The following is a 24,952-nucleotide window of genomic DNA, read 5'->3' on the forward strand; positions in this document are numbered from 1 at the left end:
CCCCCCCCCCCCCCGCCCCCCCCCCCCCCCCCCCCCCCCCCCCCGGGCCCCCGGTGTTGAGTGCTGCCCACGTGACCACCACAGGTAGTTTATTATAATCCTTATTATTTTACAGATGAAGGAATTGAAGGTTGAAAATAAAGATTCTCAAACTTTAGGGTGAGTTAGAATTATCTGGGATGTGTGTTAGAAACACAGATCCTTGGACCCAAACCTTAGAAAATCTGGTTAAGTAGGTATGTGGGGAGACCCAGAATAAAGTTTTTCACCAGTATGTCAGTGGTCCATAGGCCACACTTCGGTAGACACTGGTGAAGAAGTGACTTGGCCAGGGCTCATATCGAGGAAGTGAAAAGTTTGAATGTGGGGTTTCTACCTCCCAGAGCTGTGCTGGGATCCTGCGTTTCTGCATTGGAACTAGGGTTGCACAGCCTTCCCCGCCTCCCTCCCTCTAGGCCCATTGTGAGGATAAAAGGAGATAATGTAGGAGAAAGCAGTTTTTAAAATGTAGAGCTGGCAGCATTGTTAAGAGATTATGCGAATACATGCAAATGAGCACCCGTGGGCTTGGCTGCTCACTTTGGGAGCTTGTGCTAGGATGTGTGTTTCCCAGGGTGGCTCCAGAAAGAAGGCAGAACTTTGGTGGTGGGCATTGACCCCTAGTGGGCAGAGTTTTCCGTTGTAAAAAGGGCTGATTGAAGCGGAAGATTAGGGCCGAGATGGGAAAAGATAGGAGCAGGGGCCTTTCCTTCTTCCTGGGTTGTGTCCCCAGACTCGAGGGTCCCTGGCCATGGGGACTGACCGCGAGAGGGCAGCCCCAGCTTGTGCCTGGGCCCTGGAGACAGCGGTACCTCTTTGCTGTGTGATCCCTGGTCGGCTCTCAGTTGCCACTTTCCAGCTTATTGGCTGGAAAGCCTTTATGTTGTCAGCCTCTGCGCCTCCTCCCTAGTGAAGCCTGGGCTGGGGCTGGGCTGTACGGAACCAGGGCTCTTCCTCATGGAACTGCCTGCTCTTTTCACGTGGAGAAGGCGCAGCAGGGAGGCTGGGAGTGCAGTTTGAGGATAACCCACTGAGGAGGCTGCAGCCTTCCTCCAGCTTCTTTCCCCGCCATTTTCCCTCTTTCCCTTTTGCCTCATCTGCAATTCAGACCTGTCTTTGGCCAGGACTGCTGCTCCCTGGGGTGAGAGTTGGCCGGTGATGCTTCCTGGGGCTGGCTATTTTGGGCGTCCCTATTCCAAAGCTGCTGAGACCCCAGGATTCTAGAGCTGCTTCTGTTCAGGAATGCCATTGTTCTCCCTCCCCCAGCATCCCTGGGAATCGATGCTAATTTCAGCCTCTGGTCCCTGACTCATACTCTTCTCCCTGACTCATAGGGTGACCTTGGGTTTCTGAAGCCCCTCTCAGTGAGGAATTGTGCTGGCCACTGTTTGACCTCACCTTGCTTTTAGGTGGAGTGGGGCAGAGCTGGGAGAAGGAGCCAGAGGGGGATGTTTCATCGCTTTCTTTAAAATCACCACCTAAAGTCAGAGAGCTTTGTGTACCTATGACTGCCTGGGCTGGTCTCAGGCAGTCATAAAGCAGACTTTTAAGAAACCACCTGGTTAATCCCTGAATTTGTAAGTGCAAAATATGAGGGATGGTCCCTTCAGGCAAAGCATCCAGTAAGTGAGACCCCTGACCCCACCCTCACCACTTTGGCTCTGGGGGAAGCTGCCTCAGGGCAGAGGTAGGGGAAGGGTACAGTCACCCTTTGCCAGAGGCTCTCTCTGGAGTGACACCAGGGAGGCAGGGGTTAATCTTGCGCTTTGTCCCGGTTGATGGATTCTGGAATCATAATCCATTAGCTCTGCCTGGATGGAGTGAGGCCAGGCAAAAGCATTCAGATTGGTCTTTGTTCTGTGTCTTCGCCATCCCTGCCAGGGACAGAGGGGCTGTGGACATGTACCCCCTCCCTGCCCAAACCAAGAGACATATTGAAAGAATGCTGGGGGCCCATTTGATGGCTGTTGTTCCCAAAGTCCTCTATCAGAGGGAAATAGGCAGTTTCATCTCTTGGTTATTCAGACTATGAAACAGATCATCCTCAAAACATCACCCCAGGGGCTTGTACCTGCCTAATTCTGCTGGGCCCCAGGCAATCTAAACAAGAGTTTTCAGGAAACACTGACTAAAGGGGAGGTGTTGCGAGGTCAAAGGTGGGTGGGGACTGTGGAAGAGCCTGGGGTTTAACTTTGGGGGGTAGATAAACTTAGTACAGGCGGTGGCAATGGCCTGTGATGAAAAACATTGGCTGCTCTTATTCTGTTAGAAAGATTAGTGTGCTATAGAAGGCTGTGGCTGTTTCTGGAACACACATCTTATTAGAGGTATCCTGTTCTTTTGACAAGGTGGCGGCGCCTAAGCAGGTTTTCTGTATGCTCCCCCCCCCCCCAACAGGCTGCGCTACATGGTAAAGCAGTTGGAGAACGGGGAGGTAAACATTGAGGAGCTGAAGAAAAACCTGGAGTACACAGCTTCTCTGCTGGAGGCCGTCTATATAGATGAAACTCGGTGAGAGTGGTGACGCGGAGCGGCGGGGAGAAAACCCACACACAGAAGAGAAAGATGCCAGCCAGACACAGTGATCCAGGGACGGGGAGTCAGACAGAAAGCTGGGGATAGACACGCATGACAGGGCCAGAGGAGGGAGGCGGGAAGTGAGGACAGATAGATCTGTAGGTAGAATTATCAGCAGAGATAAGGAGGCAGAGGAACAGGCGAGACTTGCAGAGAGAGACAAACGAAGATTATCAGGAGGAGAAGACCTTTCCAGAGCCGGCAAGGACTTTAAAGCTCATCGCGTCCTCACCTTCTTCCCAGGGCAGAGGCCTTCCAGACCTGCTCTGCCCGGGTCACATGTGGCTAGTGGGGCTTCAAATGTAGCAAGTGTGAGCTGAGATGTGCCTGTATATGTAGAAAACCATGCTGGATTTCAAAGACTTGGAAAAAAGAATGTAAAATGTCTCATTAATATATTATATATTGATTGCATGTTGAAATGATAGTACTTTGAGCATATTAGGTTAAAGGAAAGTTATCATTTAAGGAGATTTCACCTGTTTCTTTTTACCTTTTGAATATGGCTGCTAGAAAATTTGAGCTAGGTGGCGCTAGTGGTAAAGAACCCACCTGTCAATGCTGAAGACACAGCAGACCTGGGTTCAACCCCTGGGTTGGGAAGATCTCTTAGAGGAGGGCATGGCAACCCACTCCAGTATTCTTGCCTGGAGAATCCCATGGACAGAGGAGTCTGACGGGCTTCAGTCCATGGGGTTGTAAACAGTCAGACGTGACTAAAGCAACTTAGCACGCACACAAGCACTAGAAAACTGAGAATCACTTATATATGGCTTGCATTTTATTTCTGCTGGACAGTGTTGCTGGTCTGGAGCATCCTTGACAGGTGATATCCATGCCACTGGCTGCTTGAATGCTTCCAGAATTGGGGTGTTCACTCTCACATAGTGACTTGTTTCATCATTGGCAACATCAGATAGAGAAACAGAAGTAAAAAGGCTTAGCAAAAGAAAGACAAGGGAGGGTCAGTGAAGGGAGAGGCTGGTGTGAGAGTTTCCAGGGTGTGGGGTGTGGCTGGGCTCAGGGTCTCCAGGCTGTGGAAGCACCTGCAGTCTTTCCTCTGTGACTCCCACTCTGGGGCCTCAGGCAAATCCTGGACACGGAGGATGAGCTGCAGGAGCTGCGGTCTGACGCGGTGCCTTCGGAGGTGCGGGACTGGCTGGCCTCCACCTTCACCCAGCAGACCCGGGCCAAGGGCCGCCGAGCGGAAGAGAAGCCCAAGTTCCGGAGCATTGTGCACGCGGTGCAGGCTGGCATCTTCGTGGAGCGGTGAGGCTCGCCGTGTCCTGCCTCCCTTGGCCCCTGGCTGTGGCCCTTTTTCCCAGTGGGGTCTTCCAGCACTCCACTGTATCACCAGCTCATGTGCCCCTGGCCCAGCCACCCAGCCCCGCCTGATCAGACCCCATGATCAGACCTTACTCCCGGGCTCCTTTCCTTCTTCTCCCTCAGGATGTTCCGGAGAACGTACACCTCTGTGGGCCCCACCTACTCCACTGCGGTCCTCAACTGTCTCAAGGTGATCCCGGGGAGAAGGTTGGGGGTGGGGCAGAATAGTCCTCAGGACTTTCAGACTCCTATGGGGTGATTTTTACTTCCTTTTTAAATTGTCATTTCCTTGGTTCTCAAAACAACTTTGACCCACTTAAGAGCCAAACTCCTGACTTCTTGTCACTCCCATACTGAATGATATCTGGGAAGAAAGAGGCCTGTTTACCACTTATTTTCCTGCTTCCCATGTGTCTGTAATCATTGGGAAGTCCTCCTTGAAGTCTAACTGCAGCCCTTGCTGCTGCTGGGATGTCCCTCTTGGGAGTCTCCCTGCTTAGTTCCTTGTTTCTCCATAGAATGTGGACCTTTGGTGCTTTGATGTCTTTTCCTTGAACCGGGCAGCAGATGACCACGCCCTGAGGACCATCGTTTTTGAGCTGCTGACTCGGCACAACCTCATCAGCCGCTTTAAGGTTGGGCAGCCTCCTCCCTCTGCCTCTGGGCAGGGTTCCTCACTCCCACCACCCTGCTCCTACAGGCAGATTCTGTGGGCTCTCTGGCTCAGTCTCACTGTCGGGGAAGTCACCCTGTGCCCACTGCAGTCTGGCCTTTCCTCTGCTTGCTGCAGTCCCAGCCTCTGGCTTCATGTATTGCTTTCCAGGGGAAGGTTCTAGCCTGTGGCTATCCAGCCCAGGGTTCTGCCCTCTCCTCTTTGCTCTGTCCCCTAACTTGTCCTCTCCAGCCTGGCTGCAATTCAGCCCCCTGTTTCAGCCCTCCTGCCTGTGGACACTGGAGGCCTGGGGTCCAGAGGCTGTCAGCTGGTGCCCTGCAGGACTAATGTCTCTCCATTTTTTTTTTTTTTGGGGGCGGGGGGGTGGGGGGGGCTCTCCTCCCCTCCCCCTCCAGCTCTGTCCAAGGAATTTTATGGAAAGGATCAGCTCTTGGCAAGGCTAGGTAGGGCTGGAGGAGGGGAGGGAGGGTGTGAACTCCATTTGCTCTTCAGCTTGGCTGGCCAGGAAGAATATGGGATTAAAATCTTCTTCAGATCCTGTGCCAGGAGAGAGCGTCTTTGGGGAACAGGGGCTGGAAAAAAATCACTTCCTTGTGGAGAAACCACAGTTGGAAGATGAGGGGGATATTAGGTCTGCACTTGGGTGGAGTGACAGTAGACGTTAGGTCGGAGAAGAAAGTGTGTGTTGAGGGGTGTGTATGAGTGTGTTCTCAGTCGCTCAGTTGTGTCTGACTCTTTGCGACCCCATGGACTCTAGCCTACTATGCTTCTCCGTCCGTGGAAATGTTCAGGCAGGAATACTGGAGCGGGTTGCCGTGTCCCATGGAGGGGCTTGAGGGGTGGTCAAAGGAGTCCAGTAGGAAGGCCTTCCCAGAGGGCTCTGGAAGGTTCCCTGCCACCCTCTGCCTCCACCTCACTATAACAGAGTATTGGTGTGTGAGAGCCTTTCCTTGACCCTTGACTCCTCCTTTTACAACAACTCTCAAGGGAGTCCCCAGAACTTTGGTAGGATACTCTGAGATTCTCTTCAGGCCTCCCTAAGGCCTGTTCTTCTGCTGTTTCATTTTCTTCTTTGCAATCCTGCCCTCTCCAGGACAGAGAATAGCAGGGTCTTCTTTTTCCTAAGACTTTTCTCAGCTCACATTTCTCCAAACTGGCTCTCAGACTTCCTCCAGGCACCAAGGAAGGATGGTTTTGGGGGACCCCAAGAGTCACTACCTCAGGTTGGGTTTGGCCCAGCCCCAAATCGCCTTGCCTCAAGGCAGTTAGAGAGAGGAGTCTTCATGCTCTAGAGTCCTTGCCCAGTAGAGACCCCAGTTGGAGCAGCTCTTTTAAGCTCCACATTCCCTTTCTGGGCACCTGGCCCCTCTCCTGCCCCTCCCCTTCCCTTCCCTTCCTCCAGGGACTCCATGGCAACGCAAAAGCAAGGGCAGTTGTCATGGAAACAGTCCTTTAAAATTCCCTGAATTTGGGGCACAGCCCTCCAGGGGTGGGGGCGGGGGATGTTAGGGTCTGACTGACTAGGGCACGGCCTCTGTGTCTCGCCACCGCTGCTCATCTCTACAGAGGGTTCCCCAAGCCCTGAACCCTGCTCTCCTCGCAGCCTCAGAGATCCAGGGACAGGTGCAGACACCAGCCTTGCCCTCTGGGGGCCTTGGGCCTTTGAAGGAGGTGAACATGCCCCAGGGCATATGCAGAGACCTAGACAGGATTGAGCCCGATAGAGCTCTGGCTCCTGGTGCTTGTGTGTGTGTTTGGTGGACAGAGGGTGGAGGAAGGCTTCTCAGAGGTAGGGGTGATCTACCTTGGTTAGAGGGTCCTCTCCGGGTCTTCTTATTCTTTCCCCTGCTTCTGAGCCCCTCTCCATGGTATTGGTTTGGGGATGGAGTGGGGTGATTGGAAGGTAGGAGGGAAATTTTCTTTCCTCTTCTTAAAAGTCTCCAGGGAAATAATAATTATAGCTACTCTTGGGAGAGCACTTGCTAAGTACCTTGTATTGTACTTATCTCATTAAATTCAAGGTAGGTGGTAGGATCTTCACTCTTCCATTAAGCCTCAGAGGCACAGGGAGGCGCGTGGCTTGCCCAAGGTCATGCAGACAGCGGGTGTGGAGCCAGGGTGCAAGCCCGGTTCACTGCAGGGCCAGTGCTTCCCTAGCCCTGCCGTCTCTTCCTGAAGGGGCCTCACCGACCTCTGTCCTCGGTGGCCTGCCCTTTGCACAGCCTCCACAAATCTCCGTTGCCCCTCTCCCACTGCAGATTCCCACTGTGTTTTTGATGACTTTCCTGGATGCCTTGGAGACAGGCTACGGGAAGTACAAGAACCCTTACCACAACCAGATCCACGCAGCTGACGTCACCCAGACAGTCCACTGCTTCTTGCTCCGCACAGGGATGGTGGTAGGTGCCCTGGAGGTCACTCTTCTGGGATTCAGGGTCTTATGGCTCCAGAACTGGGGAGTCCAGCCTCCAGTCGATACGCTCATTTCCTTTTTTCTCTCTTCGGGTCCTCTTCTTTGGCATCCCAAAGTCTTTACAGAGTCAGGTTGGACTTATTCACTCTAGAGAATTCCTGGGTGGACCATAACTTCCTGGGCAGCGCTGGGGCTGTGTGGCCAGATGCAGAGGGAATACTGTTAGTAGGGATGGAAGAGGGTCTTTGGCAGTTCTGGGAGCTGAGAAACCTGACTGCATTTAGCCCAAGAGCTGGACATGAAGAATGGACGGGCTGGGATGAGGAGGTCTTTGGGCGGCCAATGGGTTCAGCCCCCTCTCGTCGTCTGCCTCTTTCTCCCAGCACTGCCTGTCGGAGATTGAGGTCCTGGCCATCATCTTCGCTGCAGCTATCCACGACTACGAGCACACTGGCACTACCAACAGCTTCCACATCCAGACCAAGTGAGGGGTGGGGATGCAGCAGGGGCGGGGGAGGGTGGGCAGCGGTGGCCGGACAGAGGGCTGGGCCTGGTGACCTTGTGCTTTGCAGGTCGGAATGTGCCATCCTGTACAACGACCGCTCGGTGCTGGAGAATCACCACATCAGCTCGGTTTTCCGAATGATGCAGGACGACGAGATGAACATCTTCATCAATCTCACCAAGGATGAGTTTGTGTGAGCAGAAGCCAGGCGTGGGCATCCCTGGAGACCCCCTCACCCCAGCCCCCTCTTCCTGCTTCCTAGGCCTCCTGTCTAGCAGTGCTGACCACTCCTCGGGTTCTGTCCCTTCAGAGAGCTGCGGGCTCTGGTCATTGAGATGGTGTTGGCCACAGACATGTCCTGCCATTTCCAGCAAGTGAAGTCCATGAAGACAGCCTTGCAGCAGCTGGAGAGGTGACCTCTGGTGGGGTGTGGCTGGGGAGAGGCCAGAGTGAGGGGGCTGTGAATTGGAAGGCATCCATAGGGCAATGAGAGGGCCAAGTCTTTACCAAGATGTAGAAACTCTCCTGGCGCCAGGTATCTGAGGCTATCTGGTGTATGTGATGGATGTACGCACCTGGCCTTGGGTTTGTGGACAGCTCAGGCAGCTGGACTACTGGAGGGTGTTTGAGTTGAGGGTCTGAGATTGGTGTCCTCAGGGAAGCTTCAAGACAGGCATACTCTGGAATGTAATGGAAAATCATTCAACCCTCTGGACTCGTTTCCCTAAGTATGAGAAGTGAAAATGATATGCCCCCCTCCACAACAGCTCACTGCCAGCCCCCACTCTAACAGGGCTACTGGGAGAGTTGTGTGAGGTTAAAAAAAAAACACAGAACAAATGTCATAATTACATCTAATGTTGCTTAAAAGTGGGTGGGAGTATATAAATGTAAGAGAGAACAGACTGTGTTTGTGTGTGTCCTGAAGGTGTGTGTTAATGTACGGTGTCTGTGTGTGGGAGAGTGGGCAGGGTCAGAGTGTGTCATTGTTGGCAAATCATAATAATAATTATTATAATAATAATTATAGGTCACATCTACCGAGCACTTATTAGGTGCCAGACACTATTCTAAATACCTATATGTTGTATGTCATTTAATTCTCAGAACAACTCTCAGTGGCAGATCCTGTTTTGATTTCTACTTAGGACTGGAAAAAATGAAATATGGAAATTTTAAGTAACTTGCTGCACATCACACAGCCAGTGTGTGAAACGTATAGTGAGGATTCAATTCTGGGCCCTCTGATTCTGAGAGCTTGGGGTGTTTCCTATACATATGTAAGAGTGTGTGTGTGTGTGTGTGTGTGTGTGTGTGTGTGTGTATCTCATCTCAGAGGGTATTTGACATTAGATCTGAGAGAGAGAGTGTGATGGGAAGTTAGGAATGGTCCAGGCTTCCTTTTCCTAAACGATCAGTCTCCCTTCCCTTGCCACCTGCCCCGACAGGATTGACAAGTCCAAGGCCCTCTCTCTGCTGCTTCATGCTGCTGACATCAGCCACCCCACCAAGCAGTGGTCAGTTCACAGCCGCTGGACCAAGGCCCTCATGGAGGAATTCTTCCGCCAGGTAGGGGGCATCTTTGCCCACCCCTGTCCACGGGGCCTTCTCTCCCGCATGTTTTCCAAGGTCCCCGTTGCTCCTCCAGCTCCTTGTTCAGCCGCCTGCAGCTGCCAACCTGATCCCAGACCCATGGGATAGAACGTCATCTCCGAAAAGCTTACCAGTCATTGCTGGCACTGGCATTTGGCTGCTCATTTCCAGGTCAAAGGCACAGAGCTCCCTCTTCTCCCCCGGCAGCCCCTCTACCCACAGCTGCACCCCAACCAGGTAGACTGAAATAAGTCCCCGCCCTGTCTGCTCCCCCAGGGTGACAAGGAGGCTGAGCTGGGCCTGCCCTTTTCTCCGCTCTGTGACCGCACTTCCACCCTCGTGGCGCAGTCCCAGATTGGTGAGTGTCCCTTCCTGCAGGGAGGAGAGGGTTGGGAAAAGTCAAGGATGCTGGCTGGGCCAGGTCAGACGGCTCCCAGTCCCCATTCCTGTCAAGGCAAGCTGCTCTGCTGGAGCGTGGAGGGCTGGGGTGGAGTTCTCTGGGGTCACACACATCATCACAAAGGTTGCCCCCACCGGGAACTCTTGAGCCCCAGGTGACTGTTCCATGCAGCTGGGGGCACTGGCATGCCGGCCGAGTCCTCTGCGCAGTACCCCCAGGTCAGCCTTGTCCCTGTGTTATCTGCACTGCAGGCTTCATTGACTTCATTGTGGAGCCCACGTTCTCTGTGCTCACTGATGTGGCTGAGAAGAGTGTCCAGCCCACCGGGGACGACGACTCCAAGTCTAAAAACCAGCCCAGGTGAGTGAGGGTGGCTGGGGTGGCCAGAGGGCCCACAGAGAGAACTGACTGGTGGGGGAGGTGGAGAAACAGTGACTCCTCTGTTGTGGGTCACACATGGAGGCGAAAGGATGCGGGCAGAGAGTGTGGCCTGCACCCACGCCCCCTCCACCATATTTTAACCTCTCCTATTAGCTGTCTTTACTGCCTTTTTGGCTAATGCTGTTTTCATTTTCCTTCTAGTAGAAGGGAAGGTATGGAGAGGGGTGGGAACTGGGAGGTACTTAGCAGAGGGAAAAGAGAAGGATGAAGCTTCCATCCCCTCTACTCTTGAGGGCTGGGAAGACCATCCTGGGGTGGGTGGGGTCTCACCTCCACAATGTGGGCGGGTCCTGCTTATAGCTTCCAGTGGCGCCAGCCTTCTCTGGATGTAGAAGTGGGAGACCCCAACCCAGATGTGGTCAGCTTCCGTTCCACCTGGACCAGATACATTCAGGAGAACAAGCAGAAATGGAAGGAACGGGCAGCAAGCGGTGGGTCCACTGGGAGGATAAGGCCTTGTCAGGAGGGCGGCTGATGGAGCGACTGTGCTGTGCTCAGTCGCTCAGTCTTTGTGACCCCGTCGACTGTAGCCTGCCAGGCTCCTCTGTCCATGGGGATTCTCCAGGCAGGAGTACTGGAGTGGGTGCTATGCCCTCCTTCAGGGGATCTTCCCAATCCAGGGATCAAACCCAGGTCTCCTGCGTTGCAGGTGGATTCTTTACCACCTGAGCCACCCACCAGGGAAGCCAAAGCAGCAGTGGGTCCATTTCCCCGAAACCCCTTAAGCAGCCCTTTGTCCAGCGCCTTCCCCGAGTTGGGAAAAGGGATCAGGCACAGGCTGACCCACCTGGAATGTTCTAGAATGGGGGCTGGAGGAAGATAGGGACAGCAGTATTCCACCGCCCGAGGGGCCCCGTGCACACTGGCGGCCTGCCAGTGGTGCCCTGAGGCTGTGTAACCAGGTGGCCCTGGCTGAGGCATCTCTTCCTTGACGTGGGGGCTGAGGGCTGTGCACTTTAGCAAGGCTGGGGAGCCTCTCCCCAGGTGGGCACAGGTGAATGTAGCTCAGCTTGAAGAAAGGCGGGTGCGTGAGAATCACTCCCTTCTCTCCACATATTCCTTGGGTTTGGGGAAAACATCCTGCTCGGTCTGGTCCCAGCTTCCTTCCCGCTCTCCTGCAGGCATCACCAACCAGATGTCCATTGACGAGCTGTCCCCCTGTGAGGAAGAGGCCCCGGCCTCCCCTGCCGAAGATGAGCACAACCAGAACGGGAATCTGGACTAGCAGGGCCTGGCCCAGGTGGGCCCGTGGTGGTGGGCGGGCAGGAGGGCGAGGCGGGCGTCCGACGGGCCTCTCGGAAGGGGCATCTCTGGGCTTCAGCAGAGGCGAGGTTCTCCCTCGCTCCTTCCAGGCGGGAACCTGGAGGAAGTGAACACAGAGGCCCAAGCTGGGGCCTAAGTGGGACACAGGGGTGTCCTGCTTCTTGGTCCAGGCTCTCCAGGAAGAGAGGGGGCAGCTCCCCAGTTCGGGGTGGGGCTGAGCAGCTCTGATTGAAGGCCAGGGGAGGCACAGCCAGGCCCCAGGCTCCGGAGCTCAGCAGGGCATGACTTCATTCCAGCACCCCCCGTGCCCTTCTTCTGCAGGACATTTTTTGTGCAGCTGTACCGGGCGCTGATTGGGGGTGGGCCTGAAGGTAAGGCAGGCTGGAGATGAAGGCAGAGATCAGAGCACTGAGGTCTTCTGTTCCCTTAGGTCCTCACTGAGTCCAGAGTGTCATCAGCACCATCCATCGGGACTGGCTCCCCCATATGCTCCGAGGGAGCGTGGACATCGAGGAACAGAAAACCCACCCGAAGGATGAATGCCAGAGATTGTGGGGTTGGGGGAAGGGCCCCTCCCCACCCGACACCCATTGGGGCACACTTTACTCTCCCGGTGGCAAGACTGGGAAACTTCGGGCTCCCAATGGTCACTGTGTCCATCCCCCTGCCTCTGGACTCTCCCCGTGGCCAGATGACTGGTTGGAGGGGAGCTTCCTGGAGGTTTCCCAGGGCTTGGGGGGAGGGTCAGAGATGCCAGCCCCCTGGGCCCTCCCCCATCCTTTTTGCCTCCAAGTTTCTAAGCAATACATTTTGGGGGTTTCCTCAGCCCCCCACCCCAGATCTTAGCTGGCAGGTCTGGGTCCCCCTTTTCCTCCCCTGGGAGGGGCTGGAACAGGATAGGAAGCTGGGGGTTTTCAGAGCTCTGCACAGGGAGGGGCGTGGGCTCCTTCAGGGCATGGTACCTTTCTAGGGCCTGGGAATGGGGGCATCCTCTGTACCCCAGACCTGCACTGCTTCACCCCCACCCCTGCCCAGACTCTGCAGACTTCCCTCTCTCCCATTCTGGAATGGTGACTGGGGGAGGAGGAGCCAGAGAGGGGGCTGAGTGGGGGGCTCCTCAAGGATCTGTCACCTGCCCTGGCCGAGTCCTGAACCCGTTGCCTCCTTCCCCTCCCCTGGGGCCGGGAGGCTCCCATCCGACCAATGTCTGTAAAGTGCTTTGAGGTCTCCCCAGCAGAGCACCTTCAGGATGCATCCTAGAGCACAGGCAGGAGAGCTGGGTTGGGGTCAAGGGCACATGGGGAGGGTGAGGTGTCCTCAGCAGTCCTGTGTTGCTGACAGAGAGGGTCCCGCCCCTCCAGCCCCGGCCCAGGAGGCCCCTTCCTGGGGCAAGTGGGGAGTGGCGGGTGGAAGGCAGCCGGCAGCCCAGCCAGGCTCCCGCCCCTTCCTCTCCTCAGGCTCCTCTGGCCCCGCTCTGTCCCAGGAAAGGCCCAAGTCCAGTGACTGCCCTCCTCCTTCCTTGTAAATACCAGACATGCATTTGTACAGTGGGCCCTGTGCGTGTGAAGTCGTAGCCACGGTCTTTGAGACCTGCCACCTGCCACTCGTCCCTCCTACCCCACCCAGAGAGGGGTAGAGACGCATGTGACTGACCCCTGTCCTCGGTCTCTCAGAACCCTGCTATAGCCAGAGATCAATAAAGAAGGGAGACCAGGCCTGGCTGTGTGTGTTGTTTGCCGGGTGAAAGTGCACTGGGCGTCTTCACGTGCAAAGTCTCTTCAAGCTGACAAAACCCTGGTGCTGTGTGTGCCCTGTTATATACGGAGGCCAGAGAGGGGAGGTTCTGCCCGATGGTGCGCAGCAAGGCTGGCAGAAGGGACCTTCCACTTCTGAAGTGCTTTTTATTCTTTCCAGCATACCACTTCTTCTAAAGAGGGGTAAATCTTGCCTTCCCTCCACTGCCTGGAAAAATCAGAAGCGGTGGGCAGGAGAGGCCTGGCTGTGGTGTCTAAGAAAGGTTATTCACCTCTGCTCAGCTTCTGTCGTTTACCCTGGCCCCTCAGTGCCAAGGACAAGGGGAGAGGTGACCTTTCCAGTTCCCAGCAAGGGCCTCTTCGTGAATGGCTCCTGTGGCCTCAATCTAGCTTGACTAACAGGTTGGAATCTGGGTGGTGGTCTCCTCCCAGCTGCAGAAGGAACACATCCTGAAGCTGGGGAATCACCGAGTCTCAGAGGGCAGGCAAGGAGGCATCGAAGCAACACACCCTTTTTCCCAAGGGCCAAGGGCCAGGGTGCAGTTCCCGGCTTTGTCCAGCAGAGGGCGCGAACAGCACCATCACAGCTGGCCAGGCCTTAGGGTTCCAAGGCCTCTCTTCTAGCAAGTAAAGGTAGGGCTGGAGAAAAACACCTCCCTTCTAGAGGCTCCTGCCCAGCTTCCCTTTCCCCTCCTTCCTGGAGGCAGTTAGGCAGAAGGGAGGGGGCTGCAGAGAAGGCAGGACAAGAGGGGAGAGAGAAAAGATTCTTCAAGTTGGGAAAGAAGGAAAATGTCAAGGACTTAACACCAAATTTATCACTTTTTAAAAACAAGAGATTTTTCCCCCAAAGTGAGGAAATAAGAAACAAATCCAGTGTCCATGCATTCTCAACTGCGGTCTTGATTCCAAGACACCTCCTCACTCTCAGACCTGTTGCGAGGGAAGCGGGTAGGAAGAGAAAGTGAGTGAGAGGCCTGAGGTCCTATGGTCCCCTCCCCCGCTGGTGTGCCCAGCCATCCCGCTAGTCAGGCATCTAAGTGTGACGTCCCATGCCAGTCTCTGGCCTCTCGTCCTGTCTACACAGGGGAGGGGAGACTGTCAAATCAGAGCTCATGAGGTCATTTCATCCATGTCTCCACTCCAGGCAAGACCACTTGGAACGGTCTTGGAGCGGTCATCCAGCCTGGACAGATGAGGCTCTCCCTTTGGGTTCCAAATGCCCTTTATCAGAAAATCCATGGTCTACTTCCATCATCCATTCCAGGAGCCAGAAGTCCTCAGACGAGTCTAACCTTAGTGCCCCCTGCTGCAGCTGAATCCCATTTCTCTTTATCCACCAGGTGTACATGCTCAGCCCTGTCTGACTCTTTGTGACTCCGTGGACGGTAGCCCACCAGGCTCTTCTGTCTATGAGATTTCCCAGGCAAGAATACTGGAGTGGGTGGCCATTTCCTCCTCCAGGGGAAATATAACCCTGGACCCATTGATCTGACCTGCGTCTCTTGCCTCTCCTAAGCGTTGGCAGGCAGAGTTTTTACCACCGAGCCACCTAGGAAGCACATTTGTCCATCAGGGGAGATGCAAATCCTCCAGCCACAGAGGATGGCTTTTCAGAGGCTGAAGTTGGTCCTTTGTTCCCTTTCCCTGACTCTAGATCTCAGCCCTTGCCCTCCTCACACAGCCTGCTCCCCTGCAGGCTGGGCATGCAGCCCGGGGGTCTTACCGCGTTGGCTCCCTGGGAATCCAGCAGTGGTCACTGGGTTGAGGGCCCCTCTGTGCTGGGTTTCTCACTGCCCCTCTCCTGAGTGTTAGGGATGGACTCCGCAGGCTCTGAGGAGGGAGAGCAGGTGGCAGCAGGGAGAGCTAGAGTTCACCAGGGCTTGGAGAGAGGGGAGCTGCTTCTGCTTATCCCATCCCATACTCCAACAACCCTTGAGAGGAGCCCAAGGCCAGCTGAGGGCAAGGGGGCAAGACCCACAATATTTTCTCTGGTCTCAATGACTACTTAGGTTCGTTAGTTTTTTGAAGTCTGCAATCAGGAAAAACAACAACAACAAAACACCTCTAAAAAAAGCTTAAAAATTTGGGTATGATCTCAATGTGTGGCTAAACCTGACCTGAACAGACAGGAGGCTTTTGATAGCTTATGTATCCAACTTAGTGTGCCCAATTATTTCCCTGCAGGAATATTCATGTGTTTGACTACAGGGGGACTCTGCTGGGAGTATGATGGAACACACAGTATATATTCCGTTGTCACCTTGGTAAAGCTGGAAAAACTCTGACTTCTGGCCCACGTCTGGGATAAGGACCCGTGGACATGCAGCTTCCATTTCTTGCGTGCTTTGTGTGTGTTCACTGCCGAGCTAAGGACCAGTCTCATTTAATTTTCACAAACAACCCAATGCAATAGGCGCCATCATTATCACTTAGCTGACTGAGGTTAAGTTAGTAGCTCAAGGCCTCGGGGCTGGTGTAGTGGCAGAGCCAGAATTCCAGCCCAGAAAGCTGCTTCCATTCTGGCAGGCAACCCTCGCGCCCCCACCATATATCAGGGAGCTGGGAAGTCCAAGTGGGAGAGGATGGTGTCATTTAGTAAGGAAAGGTGAAGGGATGCAAACACATGCTGGTTATGCAAAGGATCCGTATTCTCAAGACAGTTTCTGGCTACTGCTAGGCCCCTCCCCACAGCCAATAAGGCTGGCCTCCCCTGGGCTGGTCCCTCCCCAGCCTGAACGTACTGTATGTTTTCCCAGAGGTGCCGGGCCGTGACTCTGCTGCTGTGTCTGTGATCCCGGGTGGGCAGGACTCATGGGTCCCTGTGCTCTCAGCGGCTCCTTCAGGCTCCTCTCCCGGCTCCTGTTGCCCCAGGTGGTGTTCAACCATCATCTGGAGCTCTGGGGGCGAAGAGAAAGGGGGAGAGCATTGGACGAGACTGCCCTGTCGCCTCTGTGGACCCTCAGCTCCAACAGCTCCACTAGAGGGCCAGTGCACACTGCCTGTGTGATCTGACTTTCCTGATCAAGGAAGGACATTCACTGGCCAATAAGGAGGGACTAAAGCTAGATAATAAAATGTTCTTTCTTCAAAGCTGAGAGAGGGGAAGGGGAGAGCCTTTAAGAACAAAAGATCCTCCTGACTTGCTGGGATACCTATTCTCCCTTGTGGGCAGGAGAAAAGAATCCATTTAGATTCAAGAAAAATTTGAGTACCTTCTCTGTGCTGTGCACTGTGCTGGGTGACTTCACAGACTTTATTTAATGGCCAAAGTGAGGTAGTATCCAGGGGCCCTGGAGGTTAAGCGGGTTCTCCCAGGCTCTCCAGCTAGTCGGTGGCAGAGCTGGAATGCAACACCTCCCCACCCCGCCTCCCCGCTCAGGCTCTAGCAATTCTCCTTTTGCAAAGGCAGGTTTAATGATTTCCCAAGGATTCCTTCCAAAGGGATGTCGTCCTGACTACTGCCCAGCATCAGGTGTGGCGGGGAAGGGTTTTCCCAACCTTTCATTGTGGGTGTGGTCCTCGTCGCCTTCTTCCGTTGCCGTGGAGACATGGACAAAGTGGGCTGTGAAGGGCACAGGGCACAGGTGGGCACCCACCCTTTTCGCCCTCCCCTCCGCCTTGCCATGCTTGTAGATGGGGACTGGGGAGGCGTGGGCTTCAGAAAGTGGGGGGAAGGAAACTCTTGCTTCCCCAGCCCCTACCCTGCCCATGATGGTGAGCAAGACGGCTGTGTCGGGGGAATGCAGGGGGGACTGCGCGTGCACCTCCACTCAAGAAGAACATGTGAAGGGCACAAGCAGGAGGGAGACAAAAGGTCCTGTAGGTGGGGGCAGTGGCTGGAGGCATAATCCTCTACTAAGTCTGGGGGTTCTCTGCACTGGGCTGAGCGGGAGGGGCCAGCTCACCTTGAGAAGTGGGTTGGGGATCCGGTCTTCATCTACCTCTGAGGGAAGGAGGGAGAGGAGAGCGTGATGGGGATGGGAGACCCAGAGGGGCCCTGGGCAGTCTGACTCCTCAAGGGGAGGGGCCCCTGCAACCACCTCCCTTGTGACTGGTCCCTCACATCTGCCCCTAGGAAGCAGGTCCTGACGGGCTGCCCTGGCCTCCTCCCTCCAGCGCCATCCTGGTCTGCTGGTTGGCTTTATCGCCTGCTTCTAGTCTGGTCTTTGTCTCTGTAGTTAGCCTGCACCTACATCCTTGCCTCAAACCTGGAGGTTCCTGAAGGCAGGCTTTGTGGTCCTTCTGCTCTTTTCCTCCCGAAATATCCATCTCTGCCTCCTTCCAGCCGTTGTCCCTACCCTGGATCGAGAATTGGACCGAGCAGAGGAGAGAACGGCAAACTGGTCCTGTACAGGACAATCCTTTTAAGTAGCTGGAGGGAAGTTGGAGGCTCAGGCATCCGGATTGCCAGTTGGGCTTCTTAGCGTCACCATCTCTCTTCCACTTTCCCGCCAGCGCCCCTGACATTCTCTGAGACCTTGCTGTCTCTCCAGACCTTGATGGGGACGCTGGTGACCAGAATGCCAGCTGCTCCCTAAGCTGTTTCTAACCTTCCCCTTCCCCTCTGGGGGCTGTGAAAATAGCTGATGGAGGCGGTCCCTCCCCCTCACAGCTGTCACCGCCTCTGGGGATGGGGGCAGTGGCCTCTCAGTTGCTGGAGAAACCTGGAAGGCTGTTGCCGCAGCAACCAGCACTCCACTGACCACCCCAACTGCTGGGGGGCTTAGGAACCAAGTGGTCTCCTGCTCGGTCTTTCCAAGGCAAAGGAAACCCTCCTGCTAATCCAGCTGCTACTTTTGTGCCTCTGGGACCGAGCAGACCTCTGGCTCCTCAGACCTGCCCTGCTATCTATCTAGCATCCACCTTCTCTCACTGGAACCAAGCTGTCTTCAGCAGCCCCCACTCCCTTAAGTGACCATCCTGGGGTTTACCTGGGGATGACTGGTCACTGGTCAGCACGAGGGTGGCAGGGGTGGGGCGGCGCCTCCGGATCTGAGGGAAGAGGTCAAGTACATGTGGAAGCGTCATGGCCCCACGCACACTCAGCAACATAATCCACACCACCCACTTAGCACGCCACGTTACACTGAACCCTCGGTCCCTGGGGGACATTCTTGGGCCCTCCCTCTGCCCTGGGGACCCAGAAGACCTCCCCACTCTTCACTGCTCCCCCAGCCCTCTTTCTGTTTCTGCATCTCCCCAGGTCCTGGCCTAGCTCTCCATCTCAGCATCTATATCTGTGCTAATGCATTGATCTCCGGCCCATTGTCCTTCCGTCCATCCTGGATCAATGGTCAGAAATAACCCGAGAGCGAAGAAAGCATTCCCCTCAGCGTCCCAGCCCACTCCCCAAAAGGACATGAACCTGTTGTGGGCTAGCACCAGTGGAGAGCACCCCTCCAGCTCCACCCAGCCTGGGAGGGCAGCACGGAGAAGGCAGGTCTCATCTGAATGCGCCTTCTTCTGGCCTGTGCCCCTCCCTCCCTCATCTCCTCCCTGTCTTTGGACACACACAGGAAATAACAGTCTGGAGAAATCCTTGTCATGGTAAATATCATATGAGGAGGAGCCTGAGGCAGGACCATGGCCAGGGACTAAAGCTAAGCTGAAAAATCTTATCCTGGGCTCCCAGGTCCCAGTCTAAGAAATTAACAGATAAGAGCTGATTGACTGCCGGGCCTCTGAGCCCCTCTTCCCCTGCCTCTGTTATTTGGTTTTGCTGCCAATAAAGTTGGTTGTTGTCAAAGCCAGTCCAAGGACTCTTGGGACGTGTAGTTTTTCCCCTTTCTCTGGAGGTTTGGAAGTGAAGGGAACCGTGGGGTTGGAGTCCCTGCAACTCCCTCCAGGGCAGAGGAGGAGGGGGAAGACTAATGGGACTAGGAAAGAGGCTAAAATTATCCAGGGCTGAGAGGAGTAGGCTGAGGACACTGAATGATCACATCCCTATCTCTCTGTATCCATTATTTAGAATCATTACCGGAGTGGGGTAAAGGGGTGGGGTGGGAGTGGAAAGACGCCTGCCCTTTTCTTTGCCCAGAAAGTGGGTATCAGGCATAGCAGGGGGCAGGGTTGGTCTATTGAGGGGCTCCCCAAAGAAGAAATGGGTGTGTGGAATAGGGGTAGGTTGGGGTAGGCATTGTTTTCTCAGGACAAGCCAGCAGTGTCTGTTTGGGTGACGTTTTAAGGTCCCTGCAATAGCAGTTCTGTGTGTGTGTGATCGTGCACACATACATTCATGTGCTGCCCAGACATTACTTGTGAGTCCACCTCTGGCTATTCCTGGTGCAGACATGCTGGGGGCCCTCAGGTGGGCAAGTGTGCTTCCTGCAAGCGGAGTGAGGCCTTTCTCCTAGGAGAGAACTCGTCCTGCCCTGGGGGAGGGGTGCTGAGGCAGGGAGAGGGTGTGGTGGGTGGGGATGAGTGGGAGTTGGGAGCCTGAGAAGGTCACTGCAAGTATGATGGGAAAGGCCTTGAGAGGGCAGGAGGACTCTGACCTTGGACAGGTCCCTTTCATAACCAAATCCCTTGCCTTGGACAAGATTTTTAAGCGCTCAGAGTCCTTGAGAATTTTGATGTCCTACAGGAGGAGGGAAGTTAGACTTCTGGAAGTACTCCCAGGTCCCTGAACTACTAGGAAACGAGTGTCGGTCTCTTTCATTTTCCTTGCCCCTATCACAAATTCTAGCTCTCAAGGACGCTTGGTGCCTTTGCCTCTGATTTATTTCCAAACCAGTTACGCCAAGGACCTGGTAGCCGTGGGCACCCCTCCATCCCCTGCCACTCTGTGCTCCATAACTCAGAGTTTCCAACCCTGCCACTCTCTCAGGTCAATCTGGCTTAGGTGCTTCTGCCAAGCCTGGAGTTTTTTGCCTACACATTTGGGTAACAGCAAGAGGGGCTGAAGTTGGACTACAGGTAGAATTTCAGGCCGAGCAGACACAGATTTCTGAAGAGGAGAGAAAAGCAGGCTGAAGTCCCAGCCTCTTTTTCTCTCTGGCTCTATAGTATGGCCTCCTCCTCCTCCCCTGCCCCCCAGACCCCCCAGCTGGCTTACCCCTTCCTCCTCTCAACACACCTCCACCTGCCTCCTCTAACACCAAACAGAGGCAGGTGTCAGGCATGGGCACTGGCTGCGTCAGTGGCAGGCATTTCTGCTTGGAACCTCACTCATAAGCCCCTGGCTCATCACACTCTTGGGCCCCTTTCCCTGGATCTGAGGTTATTTTAGCCAGTCTCCTGCCTCCAGGCATAACAGCCTTTTTCCTGACCCCAAGGGAATGCTCCCCATGCTCCTGGCTCTCCACACTCCTCATCCTCAGGAGGTCTGCAGTCTCCCCACCCTCCCTCCCTGCTGTCACACCTTTGAGGTCTGGAGATGTGGCTTCCACCAGGCCAGGGAGAGGGATGGAGATGCAGGTCCCTAACCCCTCCCCATACTCTGGAAAGCTAAAGTTACAGGGAGTGTACTGAACCTTCACATCCAGACCTTATTTCCCCAAACAGCTGGAGCAGCAGGAAGAACACACTCTCCAGCCCATCCCAAGAGCTCAGAGCTTTTTCAGGTGGGGAGGCCCAGCCAAAGCCCCCGCAGCCAGGTGGGGAAGCAGGGCAGAGACCTTGAGGGAAATGAATATTCTTTAGGAGCAGGGATGTCTAGGCAAACGGACAGAGAACACCAAAAGCGATGGAGCAAAGAGCAAATATTTGGCAAATGGGTGGTAGTAGCCACCACGGGTGGTCACCGTCTCCATACACATGCTCACTCTCCCTGACACACACAGCTGCTCACACACTCTCATACACTGCCGCCTCTGCCAGGCTGCTCTGAGCTAAAAATAGGCCAGGACGGGAGGCTGGGCCAGGGCCCTGGACTCCCACCCTTGAGCCCAGGCCAGCACAGTGCTTCTCCGTGTCTCCGCTCAGGCTTGGACCCTAGCCCCTAGAAAGCCCCCGCCTCGGCCTCCCGAAGGCCATTCTCCCATACCCTCCCCGCCCCCCCCCACTACTGATCCAAAGGGCAGGAGTTGGGAACAAGGACCCACGTGTCCAGACTTGCAGAGAGGGGAGCCAGCCTGCACGCACGACCACTCCTCTCCCCAAAGCCCCAGCCCTCGCAGTTCTCCTCAACCCCTTCTCATCCTCACTCTCTGGACTCCGGCAGGATCGCCTCCAGTTAGGAGAGGGCTGGGGGGCTCTTTCTCCTCTTTCAACTCCCTCGGTTACCTGCCCTCTCCCTTAACCCCTCCACACCCTTGGGCGTCCCCACCGAGCTCAGAAACTCTGGCGGGGTTTGACTGGGTGGGGGATGCAAGACTGGTGAAGGGGGGGAGGGGTCGTGTGCTCAGGCAAGCCCCCTCCCCCAGGGCTGAGGAAGGAAGGGAGAGACTTTCGTGGGGACCGGCTTCGAGGGCAGGCGTTCGTCCTTCTGTCCATCTCGGAGAAACACAGATGGGGAGATGGGGCTCCCACGGTGGGGGAGGGGAGAGAAGACCCTCCCCCCCCAACACCGCGCTGGCCCTCGCAAGGGCGCACCACTAGGGGAGGACTGAGCGGGGGTCTGGGGTCGCACAGTCCGGGGTCCCTCGTCCTCTGCCGGGCGAGACCCTTGCTGCCCCGCCCCGCTCCGCACCTGCTCGGCCGCCTCGGGGTCAAGGTGCGGCTCCAGAAGCGGGACGGTGAACTGGATCTTCCGGGGACTGTGGTCTTGCTCCATGGCGGGGGCGGCGGCTGCGGGCGGGCAGGTGGCGGACTCGGGGCTGGGGCGGGCGCGCTGCCTCTCCGCTCCGCTCCGGCCCGGCCCCAGCCCGGCGCGCTCGGCTCCCGGCTCCCGGCTCAGCGGTCCCGGCTCGCGGCCCGGGGGACTCCGCCGCCGCCGATTGGCTCGGCCCCCGCCCCTCCCGGCCCCCTCCGCCTCCCCCCGCCCGGAGCCTTAACCCCGTCGTGGCCGCGCCGCCGGCTGCCGGGGGTCACCGCCCCGCGGAAGGGCGAGGCGGGTGTGGCCCGGCCCGGGTCGCAGTAGACACGGCTCGGGCGGGGAATCCTGAGTTCTAGTGGGTTGGAGGAAGGTGGGGGGTGGAGGTGCGGAGCGGTCACGAAGAACTTCTCCAACCTGGGGCAAAATCGAGGGGCTGGGAAGGTGGAGGGGCGCTGCGAGAGGAGGCTGCAAACGCGAGAGGAAGATTTCCTTTCTGATCTTAAAGGGGTCGCTTCAAAGAGAAAAGAAAGGGGATCTAGGCTTGCAGCAGGAGGGATTAAAGTTAGACCAGGAGAGGGACTTTCCATTGAAAGGAGAACGCTAGCGCGGGGGTGAAAGCTTGGAGGGGAGGTCTGGGGTCTGGGCACAGGTCTGGTTTCACTCTGTGGTGGGAGGGGGAAACGAAGATCGTAGAGGGTCCCCCGAGCCTGTCTTGATGGCAGTAGGTGGAGGGCTCAGGGGGCGAGGACCATCTGGGACTCAGTAGGAGGAGAAACGGGTGGGGAGCCAGGAATGCTTGTGAAATAGGTTTCTGTTTCTGCTTGCTAAATTCTGGGGATGTAAAGCAGGTGGAAGGCCTGCCAGTGGAGAATATTCCTTGCTGGTGGAGAGGGGCATGCCTTTGGTGGGGTGGCTTGTTTACAGATGGGTTTGGTTTCTAGTTCCACTGTTGGCAGAGTAATGAAAAGATCTGCCGTAACTGAGGAGATGGAGGTGAGACTGTGCGAAGAACTCACTAGTTTGGTGTAGGACCAAGATGCCAGTACTAGTGAGTGAGGGAGACGAAATATCACCAGACCTGCTGGGCACTCTGCCAGGGGCTGGGGGCCACTGGGTAGAGGGAGGAGAGGTGCTGGGCACTGGGGGCGGGGCAAGGCTGGATGATGCCTCTTTGGGGGAGGAGGAGAACTGGGCTCAGGGAGCAGGGACAGGGAATTCTGAGGGGGCGCTGAGCAGGGACCTGGGCCAGAGATCTGTTTCTTTAACCTTAAACCGAACAACTGGCTCCTTCTACACAGATTGACGTCTGGTCCTCTGGGGACCCTGGGATCATCCTCCCCTCTAAGGGGTCAGCCTAAATCCTCAGTTGCCTCCTCTCCCGGGCAGCCTTTCCCTGGCCTGGATTTCACATTGCCCCTTTCCCTCTTACCTCCCAAAATAACCTCTGGCCTTCCCCCTAACCGTATCCCTTTACACACCACAGGCCTGGCTCAGCTTTCTCAGGGCAAGACTGGGGTTATAAGGGACCCAGTAGGCTGGGTCTGTCTGCTGTGAACTAACCTCTGTTTCGCTGTTGCTCCAGGAATGACCCCCTACACCCAACCTATGATTGCGTGGTCCCTTTGTGCTCTCTTTGATGTAGCAGGGCCAGCCCAGAAAACAGCTGGTTGTGAGCCCCAGACACCCCCCTCCCCCAGTTGCTTCTCTCCTCCGCACAAGGGGCCGTGGTGGGAGTACATGCACAGGCACTGAAGCGGAGGATAGGGTAGCGTGGGAGACACAGGGGCTCAACAGGACGCGCTTTCTGGCTTTCCTTCCACTCACCTCTCTCCTAACCGCACATACACAGAACCGGGGCCAAAGTGTCCTTTAAATAGGTGACTTGTCCCTCCCCTCCCCTCGCCTAGTCCGCCAGGACCCTGGAACCTAGAACTTGAAGTCAGGATTCCCACAGCCCTACAGAGCAGCCCAACGTGTTGGGATTACAAAGAGTTGGACACGACTGAGCGACTGAACAACAAGACATCTAGGCCCTCAGATGCCTCTCACTGAGGCTTGACTTCCACCCTTAAAATGGGCAGGATTTTCCTTACGATAGGATTGACTATCATAGGATGTAAGGTACCTAGCATGTAGGAGGCTCTCAGTTAACCGATAACTGCTCAGAGTTGAATACCACTGAAGCAACTTCACACACACACACACACACACACCATTACTGTCGTGGTATCTCCTGGCAGACAGCAGAATTAGGGGAGTCACCTTTCCAGGCTCTCATAAGAAGACCCTACATACCCACCCGTCACCCAGTTTGTTACATGCCTTCAAACTTGGGCTTGGTCGTGGAAATTCTTCTCAAAACCTCACATCCACCCTTTGTGTTCCCTTCTCAAGCTTCAGATTCTCAGACTCCCTTCCCTGGAAGCTTCAGGTCAGGAGAGGGCCCAGAGCGCTCAGGCTTTGAAGAGATGGCTGATGGGGGTTGCGTGGGACGAGGGGTCCTGGGAGCAGCCGGTGCTGGGGTGGAGGCAGAGGAGGCGAGAGCGAGAGGGAGGAGAGGCAGCTCCCGCTTCTGGCTCCGGGAGGAGGCTGGGGATGGCGGGGGCAAGTGCTTATGGGGAGCGGGGAGAGGAGTGTGGCTGGCTGCAGCCTTGGGTGCTGGGGTTGCCGCACGAGCTGGAAGGTGTCTGTCTGTGAAGGTGTTGGGTGGTGTTGTTTTGACCTTTCTAATGCCCAGAGCTGGGTGCGTGACTGTGGGTGTCTGTTGCTTGTGGGTGGAAGAAGACAACGCGTGTTGCTCGCGCACGGGGCAGGGAGTTGCCAGGCCTGCTCTTGGAGCCCTTCCTAGAATGAGTGAGAGTCAGAGCCTGCCCTGTCCCAGCCCTTCCCCACTTGCACGTGTCTGTGCAAGGTGTACTTGTGTGTGTGTGCAAGCGTTCACATCCCTGCTGCAGTCCTGGCCCACTGGAGGAGCAGTGGCTGTTCCACGTGGTGTACTTCTGGGTCCATGAAATATTTAAGGTTACAGGGATGTGGCGGCCACGCAATTACTTTGTACCTCCCACCCTTCTGACTCTCTGGAGCTGGACTCGGGCTTAATGGGGGCTGCTTTTTGTGGCTCTCAGCACTTTCTGCTTTTATTTGTCTATCTTCTTCATTCCTCACTAACCTTCTCCCATGTTAATTCACTAATCTCCATACCCAACCAGGAAGGAGGGTAGAATTATGATCTTTATTTTACTTTTCAAAAGCAAGGGTGTGTAGAGAGGTAAT

At 55.6% G+C, this 24,952-nt stretch overlaps 2 protein-coding genes and 1 long non-coding RNA gene across 7 annotated transcripts in view; 1 reads left to right on the forward strand and 2 right to left on the reverse strand.

The window, feature by feature from the left end:
- The window catches only part of PDE1B (phosphodiesterase 1B), a 26,791-nt gene extending 13,845 nt beyond the window's left edge, over positions 1–12,946 (forward strand). For 3 of the 4 annotated variants that reach the window (XM_040234287.1, XM_040234290.1, XM_040234288.1), the window contains 14 exons: positions 2,437–2,550; positions 3,703–3,885; positions 4,066–4,132; positions 4,461–4,577; positions 6,874–7,014; positions 7,412–7,512; positions 7,601–7,726; positions 7,844–7,945; positions 8,982–9,102; positions 9,403–9,484; positions 9,778–9,886; positions 10,268–10,398; positions 11,089–11,207; positions 11,661–12,946. In XM_040234287.1, the coding sequence (XP_040090221.1) occupies positions 2,437–2,550; positions 3,703–3,885; positions 4,066–4,132; positions 4,461–4,577; positions 6,874–7,014; positions 7,412–7,512; positions 7,601–7,726; positions 7,844–7,945; positions 8,982–9,102; positions 9,403–9,484; positions 9,778–9,886; positions 10,268–10,398; positions 11,089–11,192 (1,498 nt within the window). In that variant the 3' untranslated portion in view covers positions 11,193–11,207; positions 11,661–12,946. Of the gene's footprint in view, positions 1–285; positions 1,662–2,436; positions 2,551–3,702; positions 3,886–4,065; positions 4,133–4,460; positions 4,578–6,873; positions 7,015–7,411; positions 7,513–7,600; positions 7,727–7,843; positions 7,946–8,981; positions 9,103–9,402; positions 9,485–9,777; positions 9,887–10,267; positions 10,399–11,088; positions 11,208–11,660 lie in introns of those variants that run through there. The other variant, XM_040234289.1, reaches the window with a different exon arrangement.
- Positions 4,970–10,325, reverse strand: LOC120858360. Its single transcript, XR_005719842.1, has 2 exons — positions 10,238–10,325; positions 4,970–8,213 (listed from the first exon to the last, which is right to left on the reverse strand). It is a non-coding gene; the product is annotated as an uncharacterized LOC120858360 (long non-coding RNA).
- Positions 12,947–13,776: 830 nt separating the features above from the next.
- Positions 13,777–21,811, reverse strand: PPP1R1A (protein phosphatase 1 regulatory inhibitor subunit 1A). 2 transcript variants are annotated; one of them, XM_040234388.1, is made up of 7 exons: positions 21,614–21,811; positions 17,916–17,976; positions 16,890–16,927; positions 16,483–16,546; positions 15,726–15,881; positions 14,708–14,814; positions 13,777–13,914 (listed from the first exon to the last, which is right to left on the reverse strand). In XM_040234388.1, exons 1-6 carry the CDS (start codon positions 21,695–21,697, stop codon positions 14,738–14,740), a joined length of 480 nt encoding a protein of 159 aa, XP_040090322.1. In that variant the 5' UTR covers positions 21,698–21,811; the 3' UTR covers positions 13,777–13,914; positions 14,708–14,737. The 2 variants fall into 2 exon arrangements, with proteins under 2 accessions (XP_040090322.1, XP_040090321.1); XM_040234387.1 differs by having other exon boundaries at positions 15,690–15,881; positions 21,614–21,806.
- Positions 21,812–24,952: the final 3,141 nt, after the last annotated feature.

This window comes from Oryx dammah, unplaced genomic scaffold (assembly GCF_014754425.2).
Source record: "Oryx dammah isolate SB20612 unplaced genomic scaffold, SCBI_Odam_1.1 HiC_scaffold_29, whole genome shotgun sequence".
Taxonomy (NCBI): domain Eukaryota; kingdom Metazoa; phylum Chordata; class Mammalia; order Artiodactyla; family Bovidae; genus Oryx; species Oryx dammah.

Excerpts from the sequence above, each read along its gene's own strand:
- PPP1R1A (XM_040234387.1), bottom strand. The coding sequence starts at position 21,697 with ATGGAGCAAGACCACAGTCCCCGGAAGATCCAGTTCACCGTCCCGCTT. Across the intron at positions 17,977-21,613 it reads ACCCCGAGGCGGCCGAGCAG|ATCCGGAGGCGCCGCCCCAC; the intron begins GTGCGGAGCGGG and ends CTCTTCCCTCAG. Across the intron at positions 14,815-15,689 it reads GAGGGACCAGCCCAGGGGAG|AGCCTGCGGAGTCCATCCCT; the intron begins GCCAGCCTTATT and ends CTCCCTCCTCAG.